Genomic DNA, 26,885 nt, shown 5'->3' on the forward strand with positions numbered 1-26,885 from the left:
ATCCCTGCAGGAATCACCGCCTGTGCAGTCCTGCGCAAGGAGCTGCATCCAGCCCCTTTCCTCTTCCCAGGGAAAGCCAAGAGCTCCCGCAAGATCTCATCCCGCTGCTCCCACCCACCCGACCCCGCCACCTCTCTTCCCCATGGATCAACTTCCCATTTTCCCCTGTTTCAAGCCAAGAATTAGTTTTTAGAACTAGAACAAAGATGCCAGATGGAAGGAGCCTTGCTGGTTTCACTCAGAAGCATCAGTGACCAAAGGACACGTTTCCTTTGGTTTTCTCCCATCCTTGTTCCTCCTCAGTGTTCAGGCTGGGCTATCAGGCGTCCTTAGGGCTGCATTTTCACAGTTCCTCTTGCATCCTTTGGGCAATAGCCTGTGCCCTGGGAGGGTTCTTTCTGCTCCTTGGTGACACAGGAGAACCTTCCAGGCGGTTTTTGCATGAGCTGCTGCTGTGATGTCACAGGAGCATTGCCACGTCCCCGTGGTGTTGCTCTTGCTGTGGGACACAGAGGCCGCAGTGTCCAGAGCGACTCTGGGCGCCTGCTCCTTGCAGGAGGATTCTCCTGTCCGAGGCATTCCCAGTGGTCAGCCCACACCCTGACGGCTGTCCTTCTGTGCTTGCAGGGCTACAGTCTGCAGACGTGTGCAGCGCAGCCAAAATGTTCCAGAATTTGGTTGCTGCAGTTTGCAGCCTGTACTCTGTGGCTTATTCGGTGTATTTCTTGACCCACTTGGCACGTAAGTCAAGCTTTTCCCTCGGTGCAGCATCTGTGGCTTTGAGCTTGCTGTGTGCTTTCTGTTCTTCCTCTGGAGCTGGGTTGACTTTGTAACCAAATTGCCATGAAGACACCATTGGTTTGGGAGAGCGGCTGCCAGCAGCTGCAGCTGAAAAAAGGGGGTGTCTGCAGCCAGCAGGGTGGGCACAGCATTTGCAGGGGAGAGTTGCTGGGGGAGTTCCATACTCTCAAGGGGAGAGTGTGTGGCAGCCGAGCCTGGAACTCCCTCCGTTTGCTGGTCGGGCCCAGAACTGACACAGCCCAGTATTTCGTGCTGTTCTCTTGCTTGCTGTGTGAAGGGACTGTGGCTCCTGGAGGGATGCTGTGAAAGCAAAATGCTCTCTTGGGGTTGCTTTGCTCTGTGGCATTTCCCACCACAGGCATTTCTTTTCCTGACAGCATCTGGTTCATGTTCCTTCTCCCATTGCAGGGCACCTGACAGGTGGATCTCGAGCAGCTCCTCCTTTGGTGAGTTCAAAGGGAACCTTTGGTGTTTGGAATTGTGCAGCAAGTTGTGAGCTGAGCGTGTGGCAGCCGAGTGCAAGCCTGGGAGGCTGAAGGAAAGTTCCTGTCAGTGTCTTTGCAGCAGCAGCAGCAGCAGCAGCAAAGGCATCCCCGGCAGTTTTCTCCTTTTCTGTTGAAATGCTTTTGAAGAGCTGCAGGTGTGGTTTTGCAGGCAGAAGATTGCTTGCTGGCTTTAGCCATGGTGGAGTATCAAATTCCCAACAATAAGTGGCAATGTCGACTTTAGCCCATTGTTTGTTTGTTTGAACAGCTGGGAACCCTATTTCTGCTTAGTGCAGCTGGATGTGTAGCTGAGGATAAATAAGGTGATAACTGAGATGGAACTTCCCATCCCTCACACTACCGTCTGTCCACAGGGCACAAAAGCAGCATCAGCACCTCCTCCAGCTCCCTCTGCCTCCAAAGAGGAGGCCAAAGAGGAGGAAGGCAGCGGTGAACTTCCCACTCTTCAGGGAGATAATGGTGAACTTCCCTCTGTGCCGGGAGACGACAGTGAACTTCCCGCTCTTCTGGGAGATGAGGGTGAACATCCCGCCGATTGGGAATACAACGGCGAGGCTCCCGTCGTGTGGGACAAGGACAGTGGACATCTCCCAGTGTGGGACGAGGATGGTGGACGTCACTCGGCACAGGGCGAGAATGGCCAAGCTGCCATGGCGTGGGACGAGGATGACGGACATCTCCCGGTGTGGGATGAGGACGGAGGACATCCTGTGGCTTGGGAAGAGGAGGGTGAATGTCTCCCAGCATGGGAAGTGGAGGGTGAACGTCCCATGGCTTGGAAAGACGATGGCCAACCTGCAGCGTTTTGGGAAGAGGACGGAGAACCTGCAGCGTTTTGGGAAGAGGACGGAGAACCTCCCTCTGCTGCGGGATCCTGGGCTGAAGGTTCTGGCAGCAGCACAGCCCTGCAGGCAGAGGAAAGAGGGGAGCAGTGCCTGATGCAGCTGAGTACGTCTGCTCTGTTCCTGTGTGCCAGAGCAGGTGCTGTGTGTGTGTCTCAGCATCAGCTGCAGCCGGTGTTGCTCTGCAGCTGAATGTCCCAGAGTGACTGATTGTCCTTCCCCAGCTGAGAACAAGGGCCCCCAGGGAGTGGGGCTGCATTCTGGCTCTGCTGCAAGGTGGGGTCTCTGTCTGGGAGAGAGTGTCTTCCATGTGGTTTCTTTCAGGAAACAGCGTGAGCGTGGGGGAGCCTGCGGAGAAATACCTGGAACTGGAGCAGATTGGCCAAGGGTAAGTGCAAGGCAGTTACTTCTACACGAGCAGGGCCCAGGTATTTTGCTGGTGCAGGATCAAGTGAGAAGTCAGGAGAGCTGCAGACACCTTCAGGCACTGGGGGATGATGCTGCTGTCTCTCAGTCCTGATCAGAATTGACAACTGTGGTCAGATGGCACCTCCAAAGGCCCCTGAGGCTGGCAGTGTCCTGCCTGCAGCAAGGAGCAGGACATGGAAGATCTTCTGTCCATGCAATTGGATTGCCTAAGAGAGCAACTCACCATCTGCTGACTGTCAGACAAGAGTTCTCAACAAGATTGCTTTCAAATCTTTTACTTGCAAAACTATTCACCGCTCAGGATTATCAAGAGAATGGCTTCCAAACAGAAAGCAGAGATGAACTAAGAAGGGCTCTTTTCAGCACAAGTAGTAGACCCCACACATCCAGTAACAGACACAGAGCTGCTGCACTCAAGGGGAAAATGCATGATGCCCTGATGCAGGGCTCTTGTGGATCCTGCAGCTCTTAGGCAGGAAACGCAAAAGGATGAAATACATTCTTTTCTAGTTCTTTAGACAGCCGGCCCCCAGCCCAGGTTTTGAACTAAAGGAATTCATCACGGACATTTGGGGTTTGCTCCAGCACTTTTCCTTCATGTTTGGCCTCAGTTTTCCCTTGCACACCTTGCATGGCAGAGGGCTGGTTGCTGCCGCGCCCTTCTTTCAAGGCTTGACGCGCCCAGGTGTTTTCTGAATGCTACAGTTAGAAAAGATCTCCTGTCTGCCTGACTTTCACTCCCAGGGTCTAAAGCACTGCTTCTTTCCTCTCTGCTGTTTTGTCTGCAGGGCTTTCGGAGCCGTTTGTAAAGGACTCGACAGGGCCACTGGACGAGAGGTGAGTGTCTGCTGACAGAGAGAGAGGGAGAGCAATGAGAAGATGGATGTCCAGAGCAAAGCTCTCTCCTAAAGCCTGCAGTTGTCTTTGGCTCTGCTGTGGGTGCCAGCCTGTGACAGGGATCATCTGAGCATGGGATGTGTGTGTTTGCTTTGTTGTGCAAGCCCAAGCAGAGCAGCTGCGTTTGAAATCATGAGCAAATGCCATAGAATTGCTAAAGGGTTCCCAGCTCTTTTGCTCTGTTTGCACAGAACCAGAATTACCTCCTGCTTGCAAAATGTGTTTGAATAATAATGAACATCATCATCATCATTCTAAGAGTGGTGGTAAACTAGGGCCATTTGAGAAGAGTGTAGGTGCAGAGAAGGTTGTTAGAGCTTTGAAGCTGAGGGACCATTTCTGCAGAGCTCACAAGGCCAAATGTCTCTGGCCACGTGTCCTGTAAGCAGCCCCCAGCCAGCAGAGCAATGGGCTGTGGGAATGGCACTTGCTGAGCTCTGGTGTCCCATCCCAAGGCAGTTTGGCACAGCCTGGCTGCGGCGCTCCAAAAAGACTCGCTCCGTGTTTGCTGTGGCCTCCTGCCACAGACTCCTCCAGTTGAAGGTCTGCAATGTCCCTTCAGGTGGCCATAAAGAAAATGAGTCTCCAAGGGCAGAAGAGGGAACGAGCTGTGAATGAGCTCCTGCTCCTGAAGGACAAGAAGAACCCCAACATTATCAACTCTTTGGACAGGTGAGTGCTTCAGCTCTCATCCCGTGCACGAGCCCTGAGTTAATCTTTCCTGGCATCTGCAGTCCGTAGCCTGTTTTAAGAAGCCTGACCCGGCCATATCTTGCCAAAACAGCAGCCTGGCAGTTCACTCCCTCCATGTTCCTTTGTTGCACCACTTTGGTTTTCTCTTCAAGCGGACCCTATTTTCTGTGTCTTACAACAAGTGCTGATAATCCATGGCAGAAATTATTTCCCTTGGTGTCTTCTTCCCAAATCTTTTCCATTGCTTCAGTTACCAGGAAGAGCAGGTTCTTGTTTCCAGAAAGGCCTCATCTGCCCATTTTTCAATGGCCCTGCCTGTTGCTGAAGAGACTTTCTGCAAGGTTTTCCAAAGAGTTGACCACTTTTATCCCAAGTGCTGCACGACCTCCCTCCCTGGACAGCTCTAGAAATTGTGTTGCCTTGTTGTGGAGTGAATGGTGGAAGTGATGAGTTCAGATGCTGAAGCAGCTGGGGGCAAGTGGTGTGGTTTCACATTGATCTGGGCTGTTGCTAAAAGTGCATCTTTCACTTGCTTGCCATCTAAGGCCTCTCCTTTTTCACAGGTGTCTCCTGTGAAAATCAGATGGGATTCTGTCCTCATTGACAAGTGACCTGGAAAGGAAACCCCACTGGAGGCTTTGCCATGGGGGAATTGAGCACTGCACATTCATCTCTGTGCCATTGTTTTCCTTTTCCAGCTTCCTTGTTGATGGAGATCTCTGGCTGGTGATGGAATACATGGATGGAGGAACTTTGCAGGATGTGGTCAGACAGACACGCATGGCTGAAGGAGACATGGCAGCTGTCAGTCGGGAGGTGAGGGATCCTGCTTGTGCCTCCCATGGCTTGGACACGATGCTCCTTCCAGAAGGGCAGGAGAAGAGGAGCGGCTCCACGCTCAGGGCTTTGTTTCTGTCTTGTTTTTATGAGCTGGAGAGGAAAGAGCCACTGAAATGAATGGCCTGCCAGCATCACTGCACTTCTGTTCTTGTCCCCTTTCCTGCTGTTGGGGTACTCTGTTTTTTTGGGTTTGATTTGCTCTTCTCAGCTTTGCCTTGGAACCATTTGCCTGGAGCTTGTGTGCACTGCACTCCTGGCCTGTCACAGCAAAGTTTCTGCTGGCAGAATTCTAAACTCTCCTTTCTTGGCTGATATATTCCAGCCATTGATTTTTACCCTGGTGTTTCTTTTTCTCTCTCAGTGTCTTCAGGGCCTGGATTTCCTCCATTCCAACCAGGTGATCCACAGGGATCTGAAGAGCTCCAACATCCTTCTGGGAATGGACGGCTCTGTCAAGCTGGGTGAGTGTTCCTGGCCAGGCACGGCGCTCCCGGGCTGCGGGTGTGGGGCTGCTTGCCAGTGGCGGCCAGAGCCCCACAAGTGCTGCTGGTGGCACTGCCACAAGCGCTCCTGCTGCCCCTGCAGAGAGCTCAGGGGAGGAGCAGGAGTGTCAGGAGTGGCTTTGCTCTGGCTATGGCCCTTGCAGAGGGGCAGGAGTTGGAATGGAAATCTTCAAGGGAATCAGTAAAAGCCACTGCATGAAAGCTGAGGGTTTCTTGAAGGGTCCAGTTCCATCTTTCCTTGCCTCCAGCATGAGGACTTTTGCAGCTGTATTCACGACTGCATTCTCACACTGAGAGTGGGGAATCTTTGGGGTTGGTTTCCTCATTCCAGCTGCCTTTGACAGGGTTTGTTTCTGTCCTCAGCTGATTTTGGCCTCTGCGCTCAGCTCAGCCCTGAGCAGGACCAGCCCAGCTCCATGGTGGGCACTGCTCACTGGATGGCCCCAGAAGTTGTCACCAGTTCTCCTTACAGCCCCAAGGTGGACATCTGGTCCTTGGGCATTGTGACCATCGAGATGGTGGAAGGAGAACCTCCTTACTTCAAGGAAACGGCGGCCATGGTAAGAGGCAGATTCTCCAGTGTTTGCAGAGGCCTGTGAGCACAGCGTGGCCCTGCCCTGGCAGGAGCAGCTGAAGGTTTCTGGACATGGGGAAGGGAATTCCCAGAGGACTCGAGCCTGAACACAGACCAATATTCTGCAGTCTCTGGCAACAATGTGCTTTGGGCTTTAAGGTGTTCAGCTCTTCTATCTGTGAGGATGACCTGAAAACGTGAAGCCAGTATCAGCTCCAATGTTATCTTGCAAAAAAACCCCAAACGCACCCCAAAAGCCACCCCCAAACACAAGAAATCTATGAAGGAGTTTGTAAAACAGGTTTGGCGAGATTAAGTCCCTCCCGGCTCTTCTCACTGGGAAAGTTGTCTAACACGTCAAGATGATTATTTAACATGCCCAAAGTCTAACACGTTTCTTTCCTAGCCCAAGCTCCTTTCTCCATGTCATCAAGCCTGAGCTTTCAGCAACACAAACCTGTTTCTTGTCTGGCAGTTTCTGGGATGGGGCATCACAAATGAATTTCCTTGAGTGTCAGTGGCCCTGCAGAGATGCGTTTGATGTAAGAATCCTTTGAAATAACAGTCAGACCACAGTGACTCTTGCAAATGGCCTGGAACGCTGGTGTCGGTATTTGGAGAAGCAAAATCTGCTCTTTCTGATGGAAGTGCCTACTAAGAAAGCCAATGAGATTGGCTCTCCAGGCCAGATCATTTGGATGTTGCAATGGCTGTGGCTGCATCAGGCTTTGGGTTTTTTGGTTGGTAAAGAAAAATGAGCAGCATCTCTGCCAGGGAGGAAAGTGCCTCTGGAGCTGGGGCTGGGAAGCTGGGGTCGACGTGAGCACTGTGGGTGTGACGGAAGCTGGTAGAGCGCTGTGTTTGCTTTTCCTGCAGGCTCGCACTCTGATCCGGCAGAACGGGACCCCGCGGCTGCAGGAGCCCCGGCGCCTGTCGGCTCTGCTGCGGGACTTCCTCGAGTGCAGCCTGGAGTGGGACGAGGAGCGGCGCTGGTCTGCCCAGGAGCTGCTGCAGGTGAATGCCAAGCGGCTGCAGGGGAAACAGCAGCGGCAGGGAGGGGTTTTCTTCTGGGGCCCTCTCCCGTAATCTCTAGGCTGGCTGCTTTGCACGCACAAAGCAAGCAGAATCCTCGCCCGGTTTGGGTTGGCAGGCTCCTTTCCAGGTCCTCTGCACCTGGTGCCCTCAATGGGCGCAGACATCTTCAAGCAGATCAGGTGCCCCAGAGCCCTGCCTGAGCTGAGCTTGGCTCTTTCCAGGGAGGAGGCACCTCCCACATCTCTGGGCACCTTCTGTCAGTGTGTTCCCCACTCTCCTGGTAAAAAAACAAAATTCTCCCTTACATCTAATCTGAGCCTGCTTCCCTCCCTGCAGTTCAAATCCATTCCCCTTTGTCCTGTTGCAACAGAGCCTGGGAGGAACTTGACTTTGGAAAGTAACGCTTCACTTCTTTCTTTTTTATCCTTTGGCCAGCACCCATTTTTAGCATCAGCCAAGCCTCTCTCCAGCCTGACCCCTCTGATCACTGCAGCAAAGCAACTGAAAGAGCAGCGGAGGACATGAAGCGCTTTCTCTTCTACTTGGGACAACTACTCAGTTCTGGTAGTTAGCACTGCCAGTTAGTTCTGGTAGTTAGGACAGCCTGTTTGTTCTGGTTGTTGTGAGACCCTGTTTGTTACGGCAGCTTTTGGAATAAAAACTCCCTTCAACCTCAACTCCCTTGACATGTGCCATCCTTCTCCCCCTGTGACTCAGCTGCGCGGAGCAATGCGAGGCCACAGTGGGCCCAGCCTTGCCCAGAGCTGAGCCCCAGCAGAGGCCCGGCAGAGGCCAGAGCAGCCTCGGCATCTGCAGAGTCAGCCTGGAAGGACTTGCTTGGAGCCTTCTCGGATGCACTCGACTCTGGGTTACAAACTGCGTGTGGCGGAAAATGCCACTGGTTCTGCAAGAGGGCAGAAGGGGCCTGGGGAAGGCCAGAAGGGCCATGGGGAAGGCTCCATGCTAGAGAAAAAACCTGCCCTGTCTTGGAGAAAAACCATGCCTTTATCCCCTCGGACAGAGGCAAGAAAATTGAATCCTAAACCAAGGCAAAGAGAGGCAGGGGAGCAGCCCCGGCCCTTCCGCTCCTGCCAACCAAAGCGTCCCTCGCCTGCTTCTGAGCCCCTGGACGCTGGTGGCCCGTGGCTGTTGGTTTTTGTCAGGCTGGCTGCCACCAGCCCAGGACAGGCTGGGCACTGGAGGCTTCAGGTGGGGAGATGGGATCCTGAGATGCATTTGATGGCACCTGCCAGCGCAAGCAGGGGAATGGGCTCAGCCGAGGCAGCGGCGGGAAGGAGACCGCGGGCAGCCGCTCCTGCAGCGCCCTCCGGCCACGGGGAACACGGCGCCGACACGGCACAAGGAACCCGCCAGAGCCCCCTGCCGCCCCCTCCGCCCGCAGCCAGCCCCGAGCCCCGGCAGAACCGAGCGCGGCTCCCACCTGCGCTGGGGCCGCCTCCGAGCTCCGCCATCGCCTCAGCGGTGGTTCCTGGTCACCCCCAGGATGATCCTGGTCACCCACAGGATGTTCCAAATCGCCCCCGCTAGGATCCCAGTTGTCCACAACATGGTCCCAGTGGTTCCCACTCATGCCCTGTACGGTTCCTTTCAGTCTCTCTCAGGAATAGCTCAGTGTGGCCCCAGTCAATTCCTCTACGAACCCAGTGACACATTCTATGATGCCATTTACCCTTGCTGTGGTCCCACTTGCTCACAGTGTAAGTCCAGTTACCCCAGTATGATCCCGGTAACCTCCAGACACTCCCAGTATCAGTCCAGTTTGATCCCTGTCACACCCAGTATGATCCCAGACACCCCCAGGACTTTGCCAGTCACTCCAAGTGATATTGTATGACCCCAGCATGACCCCGGCATGGGCCCAGCTCCTCCCAGCATGATCCCAGTTATTCCCTGCATTGTTCCAGTTTCTCCTGTTCACCCCTACGATAGATCTGATCACTCCCAGTATGATTCCAGTCAGTGCCAGGATGATCCAAACCATTCCCAGTCTCTCGCAGTACAACTCAGTTGTCCCCAGCATGCTCCCAGTCATGCTCATCTGCTCCCAGTTGTCTCCAGTATGCTCCCAGTAGCCCTCAGTGTGGTCCCAGTAGATCCCAGTACGATCCCTGTTGCCCCAATTCTGCTGCCAATGGGTTCTTGTCCCAGTCCTGGTGCGTCCCAGTCTGTCCCAGCCCATCCCTCTCTGTCCCGGTCCCTTCCTGGCAACCACCACTGTTTCCCAGATCCTGCCCCCCTGCCGCGTTCCTGGGCACTGGGACCCCCCTGCATCTCCATCCTCAGCTCCGGGATGCCCTGCAGCCCCTTATCTCCCACCAACATCCCCCTGCACCCTCTTTCCCGCCTATCCTCCTCTCTCAGACCCTTGATCCCCTGTTTCCGTGGACTTGGGGGCCCCCAGACCCACACTCCTGGCCATCCTGGGGCACCTCACACCCAGGCCTCCCTTTCCTGGGAAACCTGAACTTGCAATGGGGCTCTTAAGCTGCTCTGGGATTTATGATCACCCAAAGGGAGAGGAGAGGAGAGGAGAGGAGAGGAGAGGAGAGGAGAGGAGAGGAGAGGAGAGGAGAGGAGAGGAGAGGAGAGGAGAGGAGAGGAGAGGAGAGGAGAGGAGAGGAGAGGAGAGGAGAGGAGAGGAGAGGAGAGGAGAGGAGAGGAGAGGAGAGGAGAGGAGAGGAGAGGAGAGGAGAGGAGAGGAGAGGAGAGGAGAGGAGAGGAGAAGAGATTTGGAATCAGGGATTGGAGTCCCAGTGCCCAGTCCTACTCCCCTGGGGATGGGAACCTCTGGTGGTGGGTTTTGTTAAGCTGTTTTGGAGTTGGATCCCAATGGTTCATCCCTGCTTCTCCCCCCAATAAATCAGGTACCATCCAAAGGTATCTCCCCCCCTGTCCCTCTGTCCATCTCTCCTGACCCTGCCCTTGCTCTGGAAGCTTTGGTCAGCTGTCCATTTTCCCCCTGACCCTGCCCTATGTTATAGAGAAATACCTGTCAGTCCAGCCTGGGGTCAATCACCTTTCTGCTTCGCGCTCTCTATCCCCCAGTTGAAAGGTGAGCACACAGGCTTTGTTCGATCTCTTTTTCGTCCCCCCTCTCTTCGGGAATAAAGATCTCTGAGAAACCATATGGAAAAGAGCCTTCTCTGGTCCTTGCTCTGAAACCTGGACACTCCAACACCTGTTGCCGTAGAACAACAGCCTTGTTCTGCACCATTACCTGAGACTGCAAGCAGATTCAGGAACGGCCCCTGGTGCTGCCAGCAATCAGAGCTAACTGGGGATCTACCGGCCCAGGGTTAGGAACCCCTCCCCACAAGAAAAATTGGATCCACTGCTCCCGCTGCTTCCCCTGCTTTGGGACAAACCCAGCAAGTTCCAGGCAGAGTTTGAGTGCAGGGCCCCAGAGCTCAGCACAGCCCGGCCCGGGGGTCCCACAGTGCGTGGCCATGGAGGGTGTCAGGGCAGTCCAGGGAGATCCAGGGGGGTCTGAGGAGGGGACCCAGGTGAATTCCCTAATATTCCCCCTTTCCCCCTTTCCCCCTGTCCCCTCACACTCCCTCTGTCACTTTCACTTCCACATCTCCCAAACTGCACCACCGGGATCTGCCCGCCTCTCTCAGCCCCAGCCCTGGCTTTCAAGTGACCTGGGGACCCCCCGCAGAATGGGGGGTCCCTCCTGTGTCCCCCGGGTGTTGGGTGGGGGGATGTGAGGGCTGGGCGCGCTCAGGACAGCCCCGTCCTCACAGCCAGAGGCTCTTTACTGCTCCAGGGGAGAGGTTCATATCCCATCCCAAGGTCACTCTGGTCCTGGCTCTGCTCGTGATCCTGGTCCTGGCTTTGGTGCCGGCCTTGGCTGTGCTGTCAGGTAAGGGAGGGGCAGCTGCCTCAGCCCAGCCCCTGGGGGCACAGCAGGGTCCCTATTGCCTGTGGAGGGGAATCCTGGACCTTCTCCTCTTCCCTCTGCAGGGGGAAGACAAGGATATATTCCAGTTGTTCCTGACACTCCGCGGCTGCTGGCCTGTCCTGCTGGGTGGGTTGGGTACAATGGGATGTGCCACTTCCTCTCGAAGGATGAGCGCACCTGGGATCAGGGTCAGGCTCAGTGCTCTGAGCTCGGGGCCTCCCTGGCCGTGCTCAGGGATGAGGAAATGGTGAGTGAGGGGCTGGGAGGGTGTGGGGTGGCCGAGGGGAGCCTGGGGACTCCTGGGCTGGGGGTGCAGCTCCCACTGCTGGCTCCTCTCCACTTCCCAGCGGTTCCTGTTCTGCCTCAGTGGGAACGTCACTTGCTGGCTTGGGCTTCACAGACGGGGACAGCAGCTTCAGTGGGAGGACGGCAGCAGCTTCAACTCCTGGTGAGTCCCAGGGAGCCGAGCAGGACCTGGGGGGCATGTCGGGGCATGTGCGGATGGACAGGGGATGGGACAGGAAGTGTCCTTTTGTGTGCCAGCATTGTCTCTGCTCCTCCTTGCAGGGTTCCTGTCCTGGGCAATGCAGAGTGTGTATACCTGGCTGAGAATCATTTTGGGAGTGTGACCTGCTCAAATCCAATGCCTTACCTGTGCAACAGACCCCAAACTCGCCTGTGACAGGGGATGGACAAAGCACCTTCTCTGTGCTGGGCAGTCACAGCTTTGCCCCTTTTCCAAACCCTGGGATGTCCTTCCTCAGGCGCAGTGTCTGCCTTGCACTGACCCTCAGGGTCACCTCAGTACCTGATCTCATCAACATCTCACCCTGTTTGGTCTCAGGGTCACCTCAGTGCCTGGTCTCCAGGAGATGAACCTGCAGGAATAGGACGTGATGTGGAAGCTGACGTGTGGCTGCCTGTGCTGGGGCTGGGGGTTCCTTTCTCCTTCTGCAGCCACTCCAGGACTCATCCTGTTTCTCTTGCACTACACATTTATACACTAAGCCTGTATATATATGTATATACACAGGTATAACACTGTGGAAATAGATTTCAAATGCATTCTTCTAACACTGTATTTATACACTAAGCTTTTATATCTATATTGGTATAACACTGAATACAGACCACAAACAAGTGCTTCCATGTGGATGTGACCTTGGTTGGGGCAAGGTGCCAATAATGCCAATGTGTGATTTAACCCCACAGGTACCATTACCTTAAGGGTTGGACTCGATCCTTGTGGGTCCCTTCCAATTCAGAGCCTTTTGTGGAATGACCCTGCATGTCCTCCATCAGTATTTAGGGTGCCACTGTTGCTGCTGTTTTTGTATTCTTTATAATTTTGGGGTTTTTACTGAATCCTTGCGAAGTGCCCCCGGTGTCCCTCGTGTTCCCCCGGCGCCGGCAGCCCCGTCCCTTCCCTGCTCCCCCTCCCACGTCCCGTCCGGGCTGGCGGAGCCTTGGAGCTGCCGTGGGGGCCGTGGGGCTGCCCCGGGGGCTGCGCCCTGAGCCGGGGCCCCTTCCCAGCGCTCCCAGTCTGCCCATCCAGCCCGGAGCAGCCGGCGAGGGCTTCAGCTGGGACGGCAGGGGGGCGATGCTGAGGGATGGGACCCACCTCGCTTGGGTTTGGTTTGTTCTTCCCAGCCTCAGGAAAAAAGATTTTTGGAAGTTTCTGCCAGAAATCTCTCCCCTCCTCCACTCAGCCCAAGGGCCTGGGGGGTTTTCCCTTTTATTTGGCGAAATCAAAGCCATGCACTTCATGCTCATAATTAGGGCCAGGAGAACTCACGGCTTTCCTCGGAGCCGGTGCCGGGGAACACGCGGGGCTGGGAAAGGCGGGCCGGGAGGTGCGGAGAAGTTTGTTTGTGTTTCCAGCTCAATCCCGACTCGGGCCCGGGCCCGTCCCAGCGCTGCTCCTCATCTGCGGCTTTCCCCTCACACAGCCCGGGGGCGGGGCCTGAGAGCGCGGGGCGGGCATGGGGCGTGTGCAGAGCCCGCCCCTGGCTCGCTGCCATTATTGGAGTGTGCCGTCACTCTAGAATCTCGCGCGCTGATTGGGCCGAGCGGGGCCAAGCCCGGCCCCGGGGCCGCCCCCCGGGCGGGCGTGGCTCGGCAGAGGCGCCATTGGCGGAGCGTGTGTGCGGGCCCGGGAGCGGCGGCATTGGCCGGAGCCCGGTGAGGCGGCGGCGGAGCTCGGAGGCGGCCCCAGCGCGGGTGGGAGCCGCGCTCGGTTCTGCCGGGGCTCGGGGCCGGCTGCGGGCGGAGGGGGCGGCAGGGGGCTCTGGCGGGTTCCTTGTGCCGTGTCGGCGCCGTGTTCCCCGTGGCCTGAGGGCGCTGCGGGAGCGGCTGCCCGCGGTCTCCTTCCCGCCGCTGCCTCGGCAGGAGCCGGTGCCGGAGCAGCGCTGCCTCGTCCCGCTTCCTGCGGGTAGGACGGAGGTGGCCGCCCTGTCCCCGGGGCTGTGCGGGAAAATTCCCGTGGCCAGAGGTTTCTGTCCCCGGAGGAGACCGAGGAGTCCTGTAAAAGTGACTTTATTCCTGAACAAAGGGAGAGGCCGTGCGGCGTTTGCCGCGGGGTCTCTCCAGTTGTTGTATTACGCTGGCTCCTTTTTATCCTGATTTTCCCTTGTGCATCTCCCTGTCCCTTTGCCCAGTGGCGAAGATCCTTGGAAAGTTCCGACTTCCCGATCCGCCGCCTGCATGTCCTCGTTAATATGCCCCCCCTTTTGTATAACATCCGATATTCATGGCTCTGTTCAGTCTTTTTTCTTCTTTTTGATGTTAAGGAATTTCGCAGGACCTTGGCTGAGCAGCAGTCCATGTCAATGAGTAACATTTTCTCAATCTGATGGTTTCTCCCGTTCCTTCCTTATCTCCAAGTCCCTGTCCCTATGACCAAGCAGATTCACTGATTCACTCTGTTTTTTCTTGCTGGGTCCTCTTTGACTTTGGGATTATTGTCAGTGGCCTCATTCCCTGTCCTTTTGTAGCCGTGTGTGGATCAGGAGGCCTGGCTGCCACCTGCATCCCCTTGCTCAGCTGCTGAATGAGCTGCCCTCAGCGAGGTTTGTGCACGGTCCAAAGATGAGAGTTGCTGGAGCACAACAGAGGAGAAAGAGCCTTCGTTTAACCCATGGTGTGCCAGGGAACCATGAAACCGTGTCCCATTCCCATCCTTTCCACGTTTGGACCGGAACATGAGCTGCTTTCTTATTTCCTTTGTTAAGTGTTTCACCACTTTTCTGTTGTCATCTATTTGTCAACAGCATCTTGAGTCATTTAATTTTCCACACTGTCCTCCTCCTTCTGCTAATATATAATCTGATCCCATCCCCCGGTGAAATGTTGCATTCTTCGTTTGAGTGGATTGGTGAGCCAGACTGAGGAGCTGGATCTGTCTTGTGGACGTCTTGTAATCTAATTCTGCCATTGAAATGATCAGTGGGTTCTCTGGCCCCTGATCTGAATTGGTTCGGGTTCCCTGGGGCTGGTCCATGGTGTTGCAGGATTTGTTCTGATGGCCGTTCATCTTTTCCCATTTTTGGGTGCTCCCTCCAGCCAGGGCTGCATCAATTGATCTCTTTTCTCTGATTAAATCATCACACACTTGGATTCCCAAGTGATTTCTCTGAACCTGTGGTAGCACAAACACCCCAGTGGTCTAATGCTCCCTGTGTGACACAGACAGTGAGAGCACATGTTGGAGTGGGGAGAGGGATGATTCCCCTCCACTACTTTTAGTGAAGTTTTCACAACATTCTCCATTTGCTATTTCCCTTTGCAGCTGAAGCAATTTGTGTTGCAGAGTCAGATCTCCTCACTGTGGGCTCTGCCTTTGGCTGTGCCAATTCCATCTGTGCCAGCAGGCAGAGCTTGGGGTGAGGGACAGAGGGAATCAGCCCAATTCCACCCCCGGGCAAGAAGAGCCTGGTGCATTGTCCACACTTTTCCCCAGCAGTGTTAATTTGCATTTCTAAAGCTCCTCTCCTGGCTGCCTGGAAGGAAGCTTCTCTTCCAGAGCAGCCATGGAATGACTCTCATGTGGTTCCCTACAATCTACTTTTGTTTTAACTGTGAATTTAGCTGTTTAATTCTTTTCACTGTTTACTGTTAAAGGGTCGCTTTTAAAGCTCTTCTGGTTTTGTAAAATGCAACCTAACGGTGAACATCGAAAAACCCATACCAAAATTTTGCCATCACTAAGTGCCTTCCACAAACATACACAAAAACATTCCGAAGCCATCAAGTTTTTTCTGCTTCTTCTCCTAGGACTAAAAATTGTTTCTCACACCCCTGGTCCAAACATAACTGACAATTTAAAAGTAGGATTATTATGAGAGATTATTCTGATGGTGTAATCATTTCACTGAAACTGCGAGATAAACAGTAATTCTCCAATAATACATTTAGTGTTAGAGAGTCAAGGCATTACTTGATTTTGGCCAGGATGTGCAACAGAAACCATTTCATCTACACGTAGCCTGGGTGTGCAGCGAAAATCATTCCATGACACGTGAGTTTTACTGGATTTTCCCTAAACTTTCTACAGTCTGACCCACAGATCCAGCAGAGGATCTGTGGGCAGGCACAGGGGCTTCCCCCGCTGTGGAGCCCTGGCTGCTGCTCCGGTGCCTTCAGTGCGGGGTCAGTCGTGGCCTGTTTAACATGCACAGACAATTCCAATTCCTTTTGGGAGTCTGGGAGAGCCATGGCTGGGGCATCAATCATTTTCGTTTTTTCATTTTCTCATGTTTTGTTCTCTTTCTCATGTCCATACCATAACATTGAGGCTGTCTGGGGTTAAAATGCCACACAATGTTCTGGGTAGAACAGAGAATCCTCAATCCAGTCCTCCAATTCCCTATTAATCCTCAGAATTGTTGCAGCTCCTTTTTATCCTGGGTAAAGTTACTTCTGAGATTCCCTTGACCTTCTGTTGGTCAATTCACTACAAACCTTCAGTCAAATAATGCCCCAAATATTTAACTTCTTTCTCCACCTTTTGCGCTTTTTCTTTCAAATACTCCAAAATGCTTTTTAGCCTGAAAATGGAGCCATTCCACAGAGGCTTCTTCTACCACTTCGTGTCCTCCTGACTGGAGCAAGTCATCCTCATCCTGCATTACCCCTGTCCCTGGGGGTGAGGTAAATTCTTTTGATATTTTCTGTAAAGCTTGCCCCAATAAGGCTGGTGCTTCTGTGCATCCCTGCAGAAGGACCGTCCATGTCTTTCCCATTTCCTTTCTCTTTCTTGTTCCCGCTCAAAGGCCAACTCCTGTTCAGCATCCTGTGTCAGTGGGCATCCCCCAAAGCATCTTTGACATCAAGTCCTGAATGGCAGCAGTGTGAGGAGGGAACCTGGTTCCAGATGGTGTAAGGATCTGAGACTGTGGGGTGCCTGGGTTTGATCATCTCATTTCTTCTTCTTAGGTCCTGCACCATTCTGTGGATTCCATCTGATTTCTTGATTGGCAGCATAGGAGGAGCATTATAGGGAGAGATGCCTGGCTCCCAAAACCCTGCCTTGAACAGGGGCTGGATAACAGGCTGTACGCCCTTCCTTCCCTCCCTGGAATAGGGGATTGCTTTTAGACACCACTTGTCCTAGTTGCTGCAGAGTCATTTGGAGAGGCTGGGTATCTGATTTTCCCTCTTTCCCTGGCGCTGCCCACACTTGTGGGTTCACTTCAGCACAGGCCTTGCCAGACATTTGACACAAAGGTACCACAGAACTGGCCTCTGTATCATCTTTTACAGTATTAATTTTAATTCCCAATTTACCCATCAAATCCCTTCCCAGTAAATTACAATCACAATTAGGAACAAGTAAAAATTCCTGCATTTCAAACTCATCCCCCACATCTGCTGATAATTGTTGGATAAAACACTGCTGCTCATCTTTCCCACTTGTCCCCTGAATAATCAAAGACATTTTTGGGATTTTCCCCCCTTAGGTCTAAGATCCAGAGTGGATGGAGAGGCCCCTGTGTGTATGAGGAAAGGCCTCATGTGGATGCAGCCCCAGCCTGAATGTTGTCAAGGGCTGCAGTGTGGTGGGTCCCTGGTGGAATGGGAGCTCTGGCAGCCCCAGGAATCCATGTCCATGCAGGGCTGGACTTGCTCCTGCTGAGGGTGCTGCTGTGTGTGCCTGCAGTGTCCTTGTGGCCTGCAGATGGAACCCTGCTTCCTTGCCAGGGGCTGTTTGGGTGGGCTCTCCCCCGCCGAGGAGGGCAATGCCTGTGCCAGGTGCTTGTGGCCGAGCCCGTCCCCTCGGTGCTGGGGCCCCCTTGGGCGCTGGGGTTCATCCCTCAGGGGCTGTAGAAACTCTGCCATGGCCTTTGCCTCCAGCTTGGCCTTTTCCTCCTCCCTTCTTGCCTTCACCTGCTGTGCCTTTGTGCCCAAGTGCTCCAGGGGCTTCTTGTGCCGCTCCTGCAGCCCCCCTGAGTGCCTGTGGGTGCTCCTCCTCTGACAGCTGCTGAGCTTTCTGCAGAGTCATTCCTTTCTCCAGCGACCCAAACAAAATCCTTAAAGGAGAATCTCGATCCATCCACATTTCCCAGCTGTTCCTTCCTTCCTGCTGAGCCCCGGCTGCCCCACAGCTCCCCACAGGCCCCCAGCCTGTGCTCCCAGTGCCGCACCTCTGTGCCCGCTGCTGCCGCTCCCCAGCACGGAGAACCCCCCTGGGATCCTGACCTCCTTGTTTTCCTCTCCTGGAAACTGGGGGCACAAAGGATCTGCAGCAGCTGGCAAATTTAGAGGATAAGACCCTGCTGAAAAATGTCCCAGTCCTCAGTATTTTTCTCTTCCTCCTCTTTTCCATCATCCTTATTTTTACTGCAGAGATTCCTCCTGCTGCTTCTTGCATTAACCATATTCCTGCAGACTCCCCTTCACCCAGTGCCTTCCCAGCACACCAACGCCATCCATCCCCACTTGTCTAAATCCCTTCTGGACTTCCTTTATTGCCTTGCTGGGTGTTCATGTCCTTAATTACCTCTGGGAGTAATTAATGAGAATGTGCAGACTGCCTCAACATTCTCCAAAGGGACCCTTCAGAGATATTTCGGGATCATCATCCCTTTTGCCAGGACGCCTTCCTGGCTTTCCCTTTTCCACCCTCCATGGATGCCCTGCCATGTTCACTCCCTGAAGATCCCAGTGTCCTCACTGATGAGATTTTCAGTGCTCTCTCCCTGCCGACTCTTCACAGACCCCCCTGATGTGTCACTGCTGATCTGTCTCCTGGACACTCTCGGGTCCCCAGTCAAACCCCCGGTGCCGCCGCCACCCCAGGGAGCCGATCACCCAAACTGGGTGAGGCACCTTCAGCTCCACTCACTGCCCGCCGCCCCGGACGGTGGAAGGAATTCCAGAGGAGCCCCAAGGTGTGTGGAAAAATTGACATCACCAGGGGTTTGTGTCCACAAAGAAGACAGAGGAGTCTTGTAAAAGTAATTTCATTTATAGAAAAAGGGAGAAGCTATGGGACATTTCCCATGGGATCTCTACAGCTGTTGGAGCACACAGTCTCCTTTCCATCCTAATTTTCCTGGCTGCATCTCCCTCTCCTTTTCCCCATTGGCTGAAGTATTGGGAGGTACAGACTTCCCAATCTACCTACTACATACCCTCCGTTAATATGCACCCCACTTCTGTATAGGTAACGATGTTCATATCTCTATTATGTCCTTGTTCTTCTTCTCAATGTTCATGGATTTAGCAGGACCTTGGCTGAGCAGCAGTCTGTGTGGTCAGTTAGTAACATTTTGTGGAAGTGATGGTTTCTTCTGTCCCTTCCTTATGTCCAAGTGCCTGGCCCTATCCCCAAACAGATTCGCAGCATCTGTTTGTAAAGACACTTTCTTCCTTTCATGGGTCTTCATCATTTTCGTGGGAGTGAATCTTGGTTTTTCTGAGTATTATTGGGCCTAAATGTTGGTATCGCGGTTTATTGCAAGGGGCTGCATCTTTATATTTTGGAGAAAGTTTGGTGTAAAGTACAGTATTTGTGGAGTTTTTGATCTGTATCTTGATGTTTGGAGGACTTGTGCGCTGAATCTTGGTGTTTTGGAGGTTCTTACAGACACGAGGTAGCAATGACTTCCTGAGATGAACTTGGGCAAGGAGAAACCCCCAGCCTAAAGCACTCTCCTCTTGTTTTCTCCCCAAACCAGGATTTGTCATACCCAAGGAGTGTCCATATGGAGAAGGAGGAAAAGCCCCGGAGATCCCGCAGGAGGAGGGGCTGCAAACCCAGCCCAGGGAGCTGCGAGGAGGAGAGACCCGCCCTGTTCCAGGAGGGCGGCCGGAGATCCATCCGGAGCTCGGAGCTGGTGGAGAAGCCTCATGGAGGGGAGAAGCCCCACAGGTGCCTGGAATGTGGGAAGGGTTTCAGCTACAGCTGCCACCTGATCCAGCACCAGGTGATCCACACTGGGGAACGGCCCTACGAGTGTGGGGAATGTGGGAAGAGCTTCGCCTGGAGCTCCCACCTGATCCAACACAAGAGAATCCACACCGGGGAACGGACCTTTAAGTGTGGGGAGTGTGGGAAAAGCTTCAGCCGGAAGGGCCACCTGCTGAAACACCAGATGATCCACACCAGAGAATGGCCCTGTGAGTGTGGGTGATGTGGGATGAGCTTCGGCCAGAAGGGCAGTCTTATGCAGCACCAGAGGCTCCACACTGGGGAACGGCCCTATGGATGTGTGGAATGTGGGAAGAGCTTCAGGTACAGCTCCGGCCTGAGGAAACACCAGAGGATCCACACGGGGGAAAAGCCCTACAAGTGTGGGGTATGTGGGAAGAGCTTCATCCAGAGATTCCAGCTGAGGGAACACCAGAGGATCCACACTGGGGAAAAGCCCTACAAGTGTGGGGAATGTGGGAAGAGCTTCAGAGGAAGCTATGACCTGATCCGGCACCAGGTGATCCACACGGGGGAAGGGCCCTACACCTGCTTGGATTGTGGGAAGAGCTTTGGATGGAGCTCAAACCTGATATACCACCAGCACATCCACACTGGGGAGAGGCCCTATGAGTGTCCTGAGTGTGGGAAGAGGTTTGTAAGGAGCTCCGAACTCCTCCAACATCAGCGGATTCACACGGATGAGAGGCTATTCCGCTGCCCCGACTGCGGGAAGGGCTTCAAGTACAACTCCACCCTCATCAGGCACCGGCGCATCCACACCGGGGAGAGGCCCTACGAGTGTCCTGAGTGTGGGAAGGGCTTCTCAGACAGATCTAAAGTGACCAGACACCAACAGAGGCACCACTAAGGGAAGCCCTTAGAGCACACAGAGTGCGGAAAGAGCTTCGTGCGCTGCTCCAGCTCCATCCCCCATGGGAGGATCGGCGTTGGATGATCCCCAGTGACACCCGTTGGGCAGAGCCCTGGTGATCCATGGTCCTGGTGATCTGTGTTGGGAAGACACCTGGCTGTGGGGGATCCACATCTTCCTGTCTCCCCGTGGGCACCTGGATGAACACAGGGGCAGAAACATCCCTTGTGACGCAGACTGACATTGGGAATTCCTTGGGGAGAGTGGATTTGTTGACTTTCAACCCCAGAATTTTTTATTTCGTTCAGTCCTATCTTTTGGTGGCATCAAGGAATACTGGATGGTCTTGGAGATCTTTTCCAACCTCAGGGATTCCACACGATTTTGATTTCCTATTGCCCGGGGGCATCTTGTGCAGCCACATGGTGATGATCTGGGGCCAAGACCAAGATTTTGGAGGCAGTGGGGTGGGAATCCCTCCAAAAATGGTTCTTCCCTCCGACCCAAGCACGTGGATCCTCAGCCGGCATGGACAGGGAAATCCTTTTCTTTTGGCCTTGATTTGCTTTTCATTTCTCTTCATGCATTTAAAATATCCAACAGTGGGGTAAAAATAAAGACATTGAGCTAAGATGTGGTTGGGATGATGGGGGAGACATAGACATGGTGGGACAGAGACATGGAGAGTGGCATGGGCGCACATGGACATTTGAGTGGGACGTGGCCATGCATGGGGACACGAGGGGAACACGGGCACAGATAAGGACGTGGGGGACAATGACAGGGATGGAAACATGGTGGGGAGACAGTCGTGGGTGAGGACATGGTGGGACATGGCCAGTGACATGTGGGGACATGGCCATGGCCGGTGCCATGGGGGGAACTTGCAGGGGCTGTGGGGGATGCTGGGTTTGAGGGAGTTGAGGGTTCCTGGGAGGGCCTTGGGGCTTGCTGATGGCTTTGGGGACCCCAGGCCCAGTGGCTCCGGCTGCGCTGGGAGACCCTGGCGGAGGTTCTGGAGCAGCTGCTCCAGCTGCTCCCTGGGACTGCGGTGAACTGGGAAGCTTTATTGGGTACACTGAGATCGTCTTGGGTTGGGACCAGAGTGACAGCAGGGCTTGGAGGGACACATGATCCCCCCAAATCATCGCGGGGATGGAGCTACCAGCATGGAGGGTGGAGTCCTCGAGGCTTTTGAAGATGCCTATAGACGTGAGTTTCTCCAGTGGGGAGATCTCAAAAGTGAGCAGGAGTCTCTAGGGTTTTTATAGTCCTCTCCGAAGCGACAGGCAGTTGGCCAAACAGGCGGGGGAAATCATTGCAGTGTGTTCATTTAGAGAACTCAGAACAAGTCGGTCGTCAGCAGGTACGGTGTCGACCAGTACGAGTCAGCAGGCGCGGTCACTTCACCCTGACTTGCCCTTTGTTTCTGCTCAGGTTCTGATGTTCCCATGTGGGTGCTGGGTTTTTCCATCAAACACACCTGCAGGCAGCACTTGGCCAACATCCCAGCTCAGCCAGGCCACAACTCCCGTCTTGAGATTTTCAAGTCCCTTTGAGGGGTTTCAGTCTCTGTCCTTGACCATGGTGGTGAGGCAGATGAGGGATCTTCGGACCGTCTCTTACACCAGCCCGGGACTCACGATTGTTGTCAAGAGAGCTCCTTCAGCAGGCTTCCGTAGTCTTGTGAAGTCTTCAGGACTCGTCCATGTTAGTAGCATATCCCGGAAAAAACAGAGACAGTAGAGAGTGTGTGTGAAAGAAAGAGAGAGAAAGAGGAAAAAATAGAAAAACAAAATAGAAACAAAACAAAATCAATCAATATTGATTAAAACAATTTCTTCAAAATATTCAAAACAAATCATCAAATTTCTTCAAGTTATAACAAGTTTCAAACAAAAGCTTAATTTTGATGACAACCTAACATCATTAAAAGAAACAACAATAATCAAAACAAGCAACCAACAATTTCAAATGAATCCGCTGTTGCAGGTCTAATTTCCGCTGTTTGGGTAGTACGTCTGGTGTCAATAACTTTGGGAGTGTGTCTTGCAAAAGGGGTCTTGACTAAACTGTGTGCTTCCATGATAGATGCCAAGTGTGTCAACAAGCACTGTTTCAGGAGTTTCCTTAGGGTGTACTTCAAAACGACAAATCTTTTGCTCTGTGTACAAACAAATGTCTTGAGCTATGATTGCATGAACAATATCAAGTGCACTAAGGCATTACATACGGTTCTTACAAAAGCTGTAACTGTGTTGGTATTGGGGTTAGAGGTAAAGTTGACCAATTTCCACCAGGATTGGAATTCCTTTTCAAAATCATTTGCATTGTCCCAAATTATGTTCTGAATTTCAGGCGGAAAAGTGCCTTCTTCTCCTTCCCTTATGATTGAGGCTACAACTGTCTGCATCCAAAGCTGTGTCTGGATGCAGCTAAGAGCCAAAGAAACATTGTTTTGTGTAGCACCAAGTGCATCAATTATCATTTTGTGATCCTTCACATCTACTTTTCCCAATTTGCTAATATGTTTGATAGCAACCACTGATGTGTCCCCAAAGCCAATAAGGATAACTGCAATGCTTGTCCTAATTTGGTCAAATCCCTAGTTGTAACAGCCAATTTGTTCATTAATACTACTGAATCAATCCTGTTTAGAATTCCCAATTTAAGATATTTATCATGGTTTCCATGGCCTTCATGTCCCTTGGAGTTCTCCTGTAAAAAGTAAGCACAACAGAATCTGCCACCAGAAGGCAGAAAGTTAGAATGATGGACATTCTTCCCTGTGCATTTATTCCATACTCTTTCCCTAGAGCATCAAAGGTTAGCCGTGGGTATTTCTTCAGAGGGGGTCTTAGCACTAGTGGTACCTCTCCCACCGTGGGGAGGTCCAGCAAAACAGGTTGTCCAGGGTAACGTGCTGGATCCTTGGAATCCCTTGGTCCCCGTAGTGAGGGAACTATGCTTGGAGCTGTTGGGCCAAAAGGAAAAACATCAGTAAAGCGAGGATTTGCTGACTGACTGGGGGAAAAGGGAGGGGTAAGAACTGAGGCAGGTTTGTCTTGGATGCTAGCCAAGTATTCTGCTTCTTGTACTGCCAGTTTTTACATAGCTCCTTCGTTCTTGAGAAGATGTTACAATAATGATACAAGGATGTTCTAATAATGTTACAATCTGAGCACAGCACTTTCTTCCTGAGGCTGTCTGGGCCACCCCGTCAGCTGGGGGAGTCCCAGTAGTGACTGACTTAAAAACTTGGAAAGGCCCTCTCCAAACAACTGCTTGTTGTTGTACAATCTTCTCTACTTCTAGGAGAGCTGGGCTAACCACAAACAAGCCTTTTACCCAGGTAATAGATCTCTTTTCAGCATCTCTGAAACCATGGGAATAAAAACCAGCAGGCCATGTCGGACCCTCAGGACCCCACTGCCATATGTGTACTGACAACCGTGAGGAAGCAAACCCCCATTCTACCTGAAAAGGATCTGTCGGCTGGAAAGGGCTTAGGGCCTGATGAGCTGTGGCTCCAAAAATCAACAATTGTACCGCTTCTTCCTGAGATGGGCTCCAGTCCCATTTTACTCCCTTTCTCAACAAATCATAAAGAGGCCTGGCAAAAATGGAAAAATCTGGAATGTCTTTTCCCCAAAACACTACTAATCCCAAGGCATGCTGTAGATCTTGCCTGGACTCAGGCACTTGAATTTGATCTGAGGAGGTTAGGGTGTCAGCTGGGATACATGTCATACCTCCTTTCCACCAGATACCCCAAAATTTTACTTCTTGAGAAGGTTTTTGTATTTTCTCTCAGGGGATCTGCAAAGCAAGGCTTTCTAAGTGGGAAATTCTTTTTCGTTGGTGAACACCCCCCACTTGCTGTGTCTCATTGTTTACAACTTGTGTAAGGGAATGTTGTGGCTTGTTGCCCAAGGCTTGTGGAAGAGGAGGTGCACTGGGTTGTTGGTTGGACGATTCCAACACAATAGGTTTGGGACAGGGCCAATTAGAAATTATTTTAGCTGATTTATCATCAGGCAATTGATCCGTTATTTCTGGCGGCACTCCCCTTTTCAGTCCTAGCGACCACAGTTGCTGCCGCTTGGAAATTTGTTTTCCCTTTGCCGATTTTTCATTAGGAGAGGCAATGTGCCTGACTCCTCTGGGTTTTTCTGGTTTGTCCTCGGTGTGCTTCACTGGTCCATATTTTCTACTGTAACTTATTAACTCCTCTGCTACCTGACTCCATGTCCAAAGTTTATGACTGCTGTTAGATTGTGTGCTAGGAGTTGTAAAAGGTGAGGAGTCAGTGGAGTCAGGGGAAGCAGTTTGATCTCTTGTCTGTCCAAGAAATCTTCCAAGTCTATCTAGCGGAGAGATAGATGCTATTGTTTTTTGAAGAAGAATTGCTGTTGGTTTAAAAGACTCTGGCAAACCTCGAATTAGAGGGGTCATAATCTCAGGTTTGACAGGCATTGAGCATTGGTGACTCACAGCCAGAGATTCATTTTCTTTCATGTATCATTTGCAAGCATGCAGCTTTGTCTATGTTTTCTAGGAGTTGGTCTGAGGTGCCGACTATTGCCAGGGGGTCGCCCCTCTCAAGGGGGTTTAACCCCCCTGCCCAGTAAGCTGCACGCTGTCTCAGGGACCATGGAGCACGCCTATTTCCTGCTGTTAAGAAAACTCCATGTCCCCAATAGCCACTTGCTTCGTGTTCACTTCATTTAATTTGGTCGCCTCCTGTGAGGGAGACTCGAAAAATATACTCCGTCTCTAATTCACTAGGGAGGCGGGAGTATTCTTTCTTTAATTGAGCTAATTCAGTGGCTGTGTATGGTATTTCTTTGGGAGTTCTGTGGGGATCACCATCCTCTTCATTTATAGAATTCTATTCTGTTTGAATGAGAGGTCTCAAGTTGGAGCAACAGTGTTCCCCACAATTTTGCATGTGTACTAATTCCTTCTGAGGGTATATTTGTTTAATGCTGGATGTCTCCTTTCCTTCTATTTCTGTGGGTGAATCTGCAGGTTTAAAGGTTTTACTTTGCCCTTCTGCAAGGGAAATCTCCAGCAAATAATTCTGATTTCTTTCCTGGTCTAATTGTTTTTGCAAAGCTTCTACCAAATTTGGCAGGGATTCTAGGACTGCTTGTTCTTCACTTACCCCTTCAAAATGGGTTTCTATGGCTGCCGAAAGACAGGTCCCCAAAACTGAGCAAAGGAGGCTTTTATTTCTGCCCAGTTTCGATCTAGCATCATCTTGCAAAGAATATATTCTATCTACAATGTTTTCAAAGTGAAACCAATTATTCTGTGCCCACCTTGCTCCGTCTGGAGAAGGTCTAGCACCATGTTTTGCACGCAAAGCATAAAATGCATTCTCATCTTTTTCATTCATTTTCGGAAGGGACCAAAACCACTCTCAGGGAGGTACTCTTCAAGTTACACCAAAGGCACAGCTAAAACTCTGTTTCCCTTTGCTTTCCTGGAATGGGCCAGGAGACCAAAACTGCCTGGGAGGTTCACCTTAGTTACAAATAGTTGTCTCCTCAACTACGCCAAGCGGCCCAAAACACACACACACACAAAAAACTCACCACGGTCCCATCTTTTGCACAATGAGATCTTGTTGTGAAATCCTGACGACAGGAAGTGCTATTCGCCTGGGTGCGTACGGTCTGCGGGAATTTTCCCTCGCCCCCCTTGCGTTCTAACAGCGCTCACCCAAGTGGCGTGCTAGGTGCGGCTGAGACGAGGCTCCTTCTCCTGTTACAAACTATGTAAAACCCGCAACTCCTCTGTCCATCCAGATCCTGTCCGTGATGCCAATTTAATGTCACGATCCGCTCCCACAAGCGGGCTTGGTGATGGTTCATTTTAGGGATCTCAGAGCACAAAAGACACGGCGGGGGACAAACTCAGTTTACTCAATCACAAATGCACCTTGATTTCGTGCCAACAAATGCCATAGTGGGGAGAGAAAAGAGAATAGTAAGAAAGACAGAAAAGAGGGCAAGGGGATTATAGCTACCAACATAGAGGCTCGCGTCCTCGAGGCTTTTGAAGATGCCTATAGACGCGAGTTTCTCCAGTGGGGTGATCACAAAGTCTGTGCTTAACTCAGGGGTTCTTAGAGTCCTCTCCGAAGCGACAGGCAGTTGGCCAAACAGGTGGGGGAAATCATTGCAGTGTGTTCATTTAGAGAACTCAGAACAAGTCCGTCGTCAGCAGGTACGGTGTCGACCAGTACGAGTCAGCAGGCGCGGTCACTTCACCGTGACTTGCCCATTGTTTCTGCTCAGGTTCTGATGTTCCCATGTGGGTGCTGGGTTTTTCCATCAAACACACCTGCAGGCAGCACTTGGCCAACATCCCAGCTCAGCCAGGCCACAACTCCCGTCTTGAGATTTTCAAGTCCCTTTGAGGGGTTTCAGTCTCTGTCCTTGACCATGGTGGTGAGGCAGATGAGGGATCTTCGGACCGTCTCTTACAGTCTGGAAGCTCCAATCTGGTAAGACACTGCAGGGGGGTCAGGAAGGGGCATCCACCCAGC

General features: G+C 52.5%; 1 protein-coding gene and 1 pseudogene across 1 annotated transcript; one reads left to right on the plus strand and one right to left on the minus strand.

The window, feature by feature from the left end:
* The first annotated feature begins 19,235 nt into the window (after positions 1-19,235).
* LOC136303354 (zinc finger protein 3-like) lies at positions 19,236-21,176 on the plus strand. The gene has a single exon (XM_066207046.1). It carries the CDS (start codon positions 19,685-19,687, stop codon positions 20,324-20,326), a length of 642 nt encoding a protein of 213 aa, XP_066063143.1. The 5' UTR covers positions 19,236-19,684; the 3' UTR covers positions 20,327-21,176.
* Positions 21,177-24,139: 2,963 nt separating this feature from the next.
* Positions 24,140-25,280, minus strand: LOC136303295 (uncharacterized; annotated as a pseudogene).
* Positions 25,281-26,885: the final 1,605 nt, after the last annotated feature.

The sequence above is a fragment of the Chamaea fasciata genome, unplaced genomic scaffold (genome assembly GCF_029207755.1).
Source record: "Chamaea fasciata isolate MVZ Bird 193981 ecotype frontalis unplaced genomic scaffold, bChaFas1.0.hap1 SCAF_32, whole genome shotgun sequence".
Classification (NCBI taxonomy): Eukaryota; Metazoa; Chordata; class Aves; order Passeriformes; family Sylviidae; genus Chamaea; species Chamaea fasciata.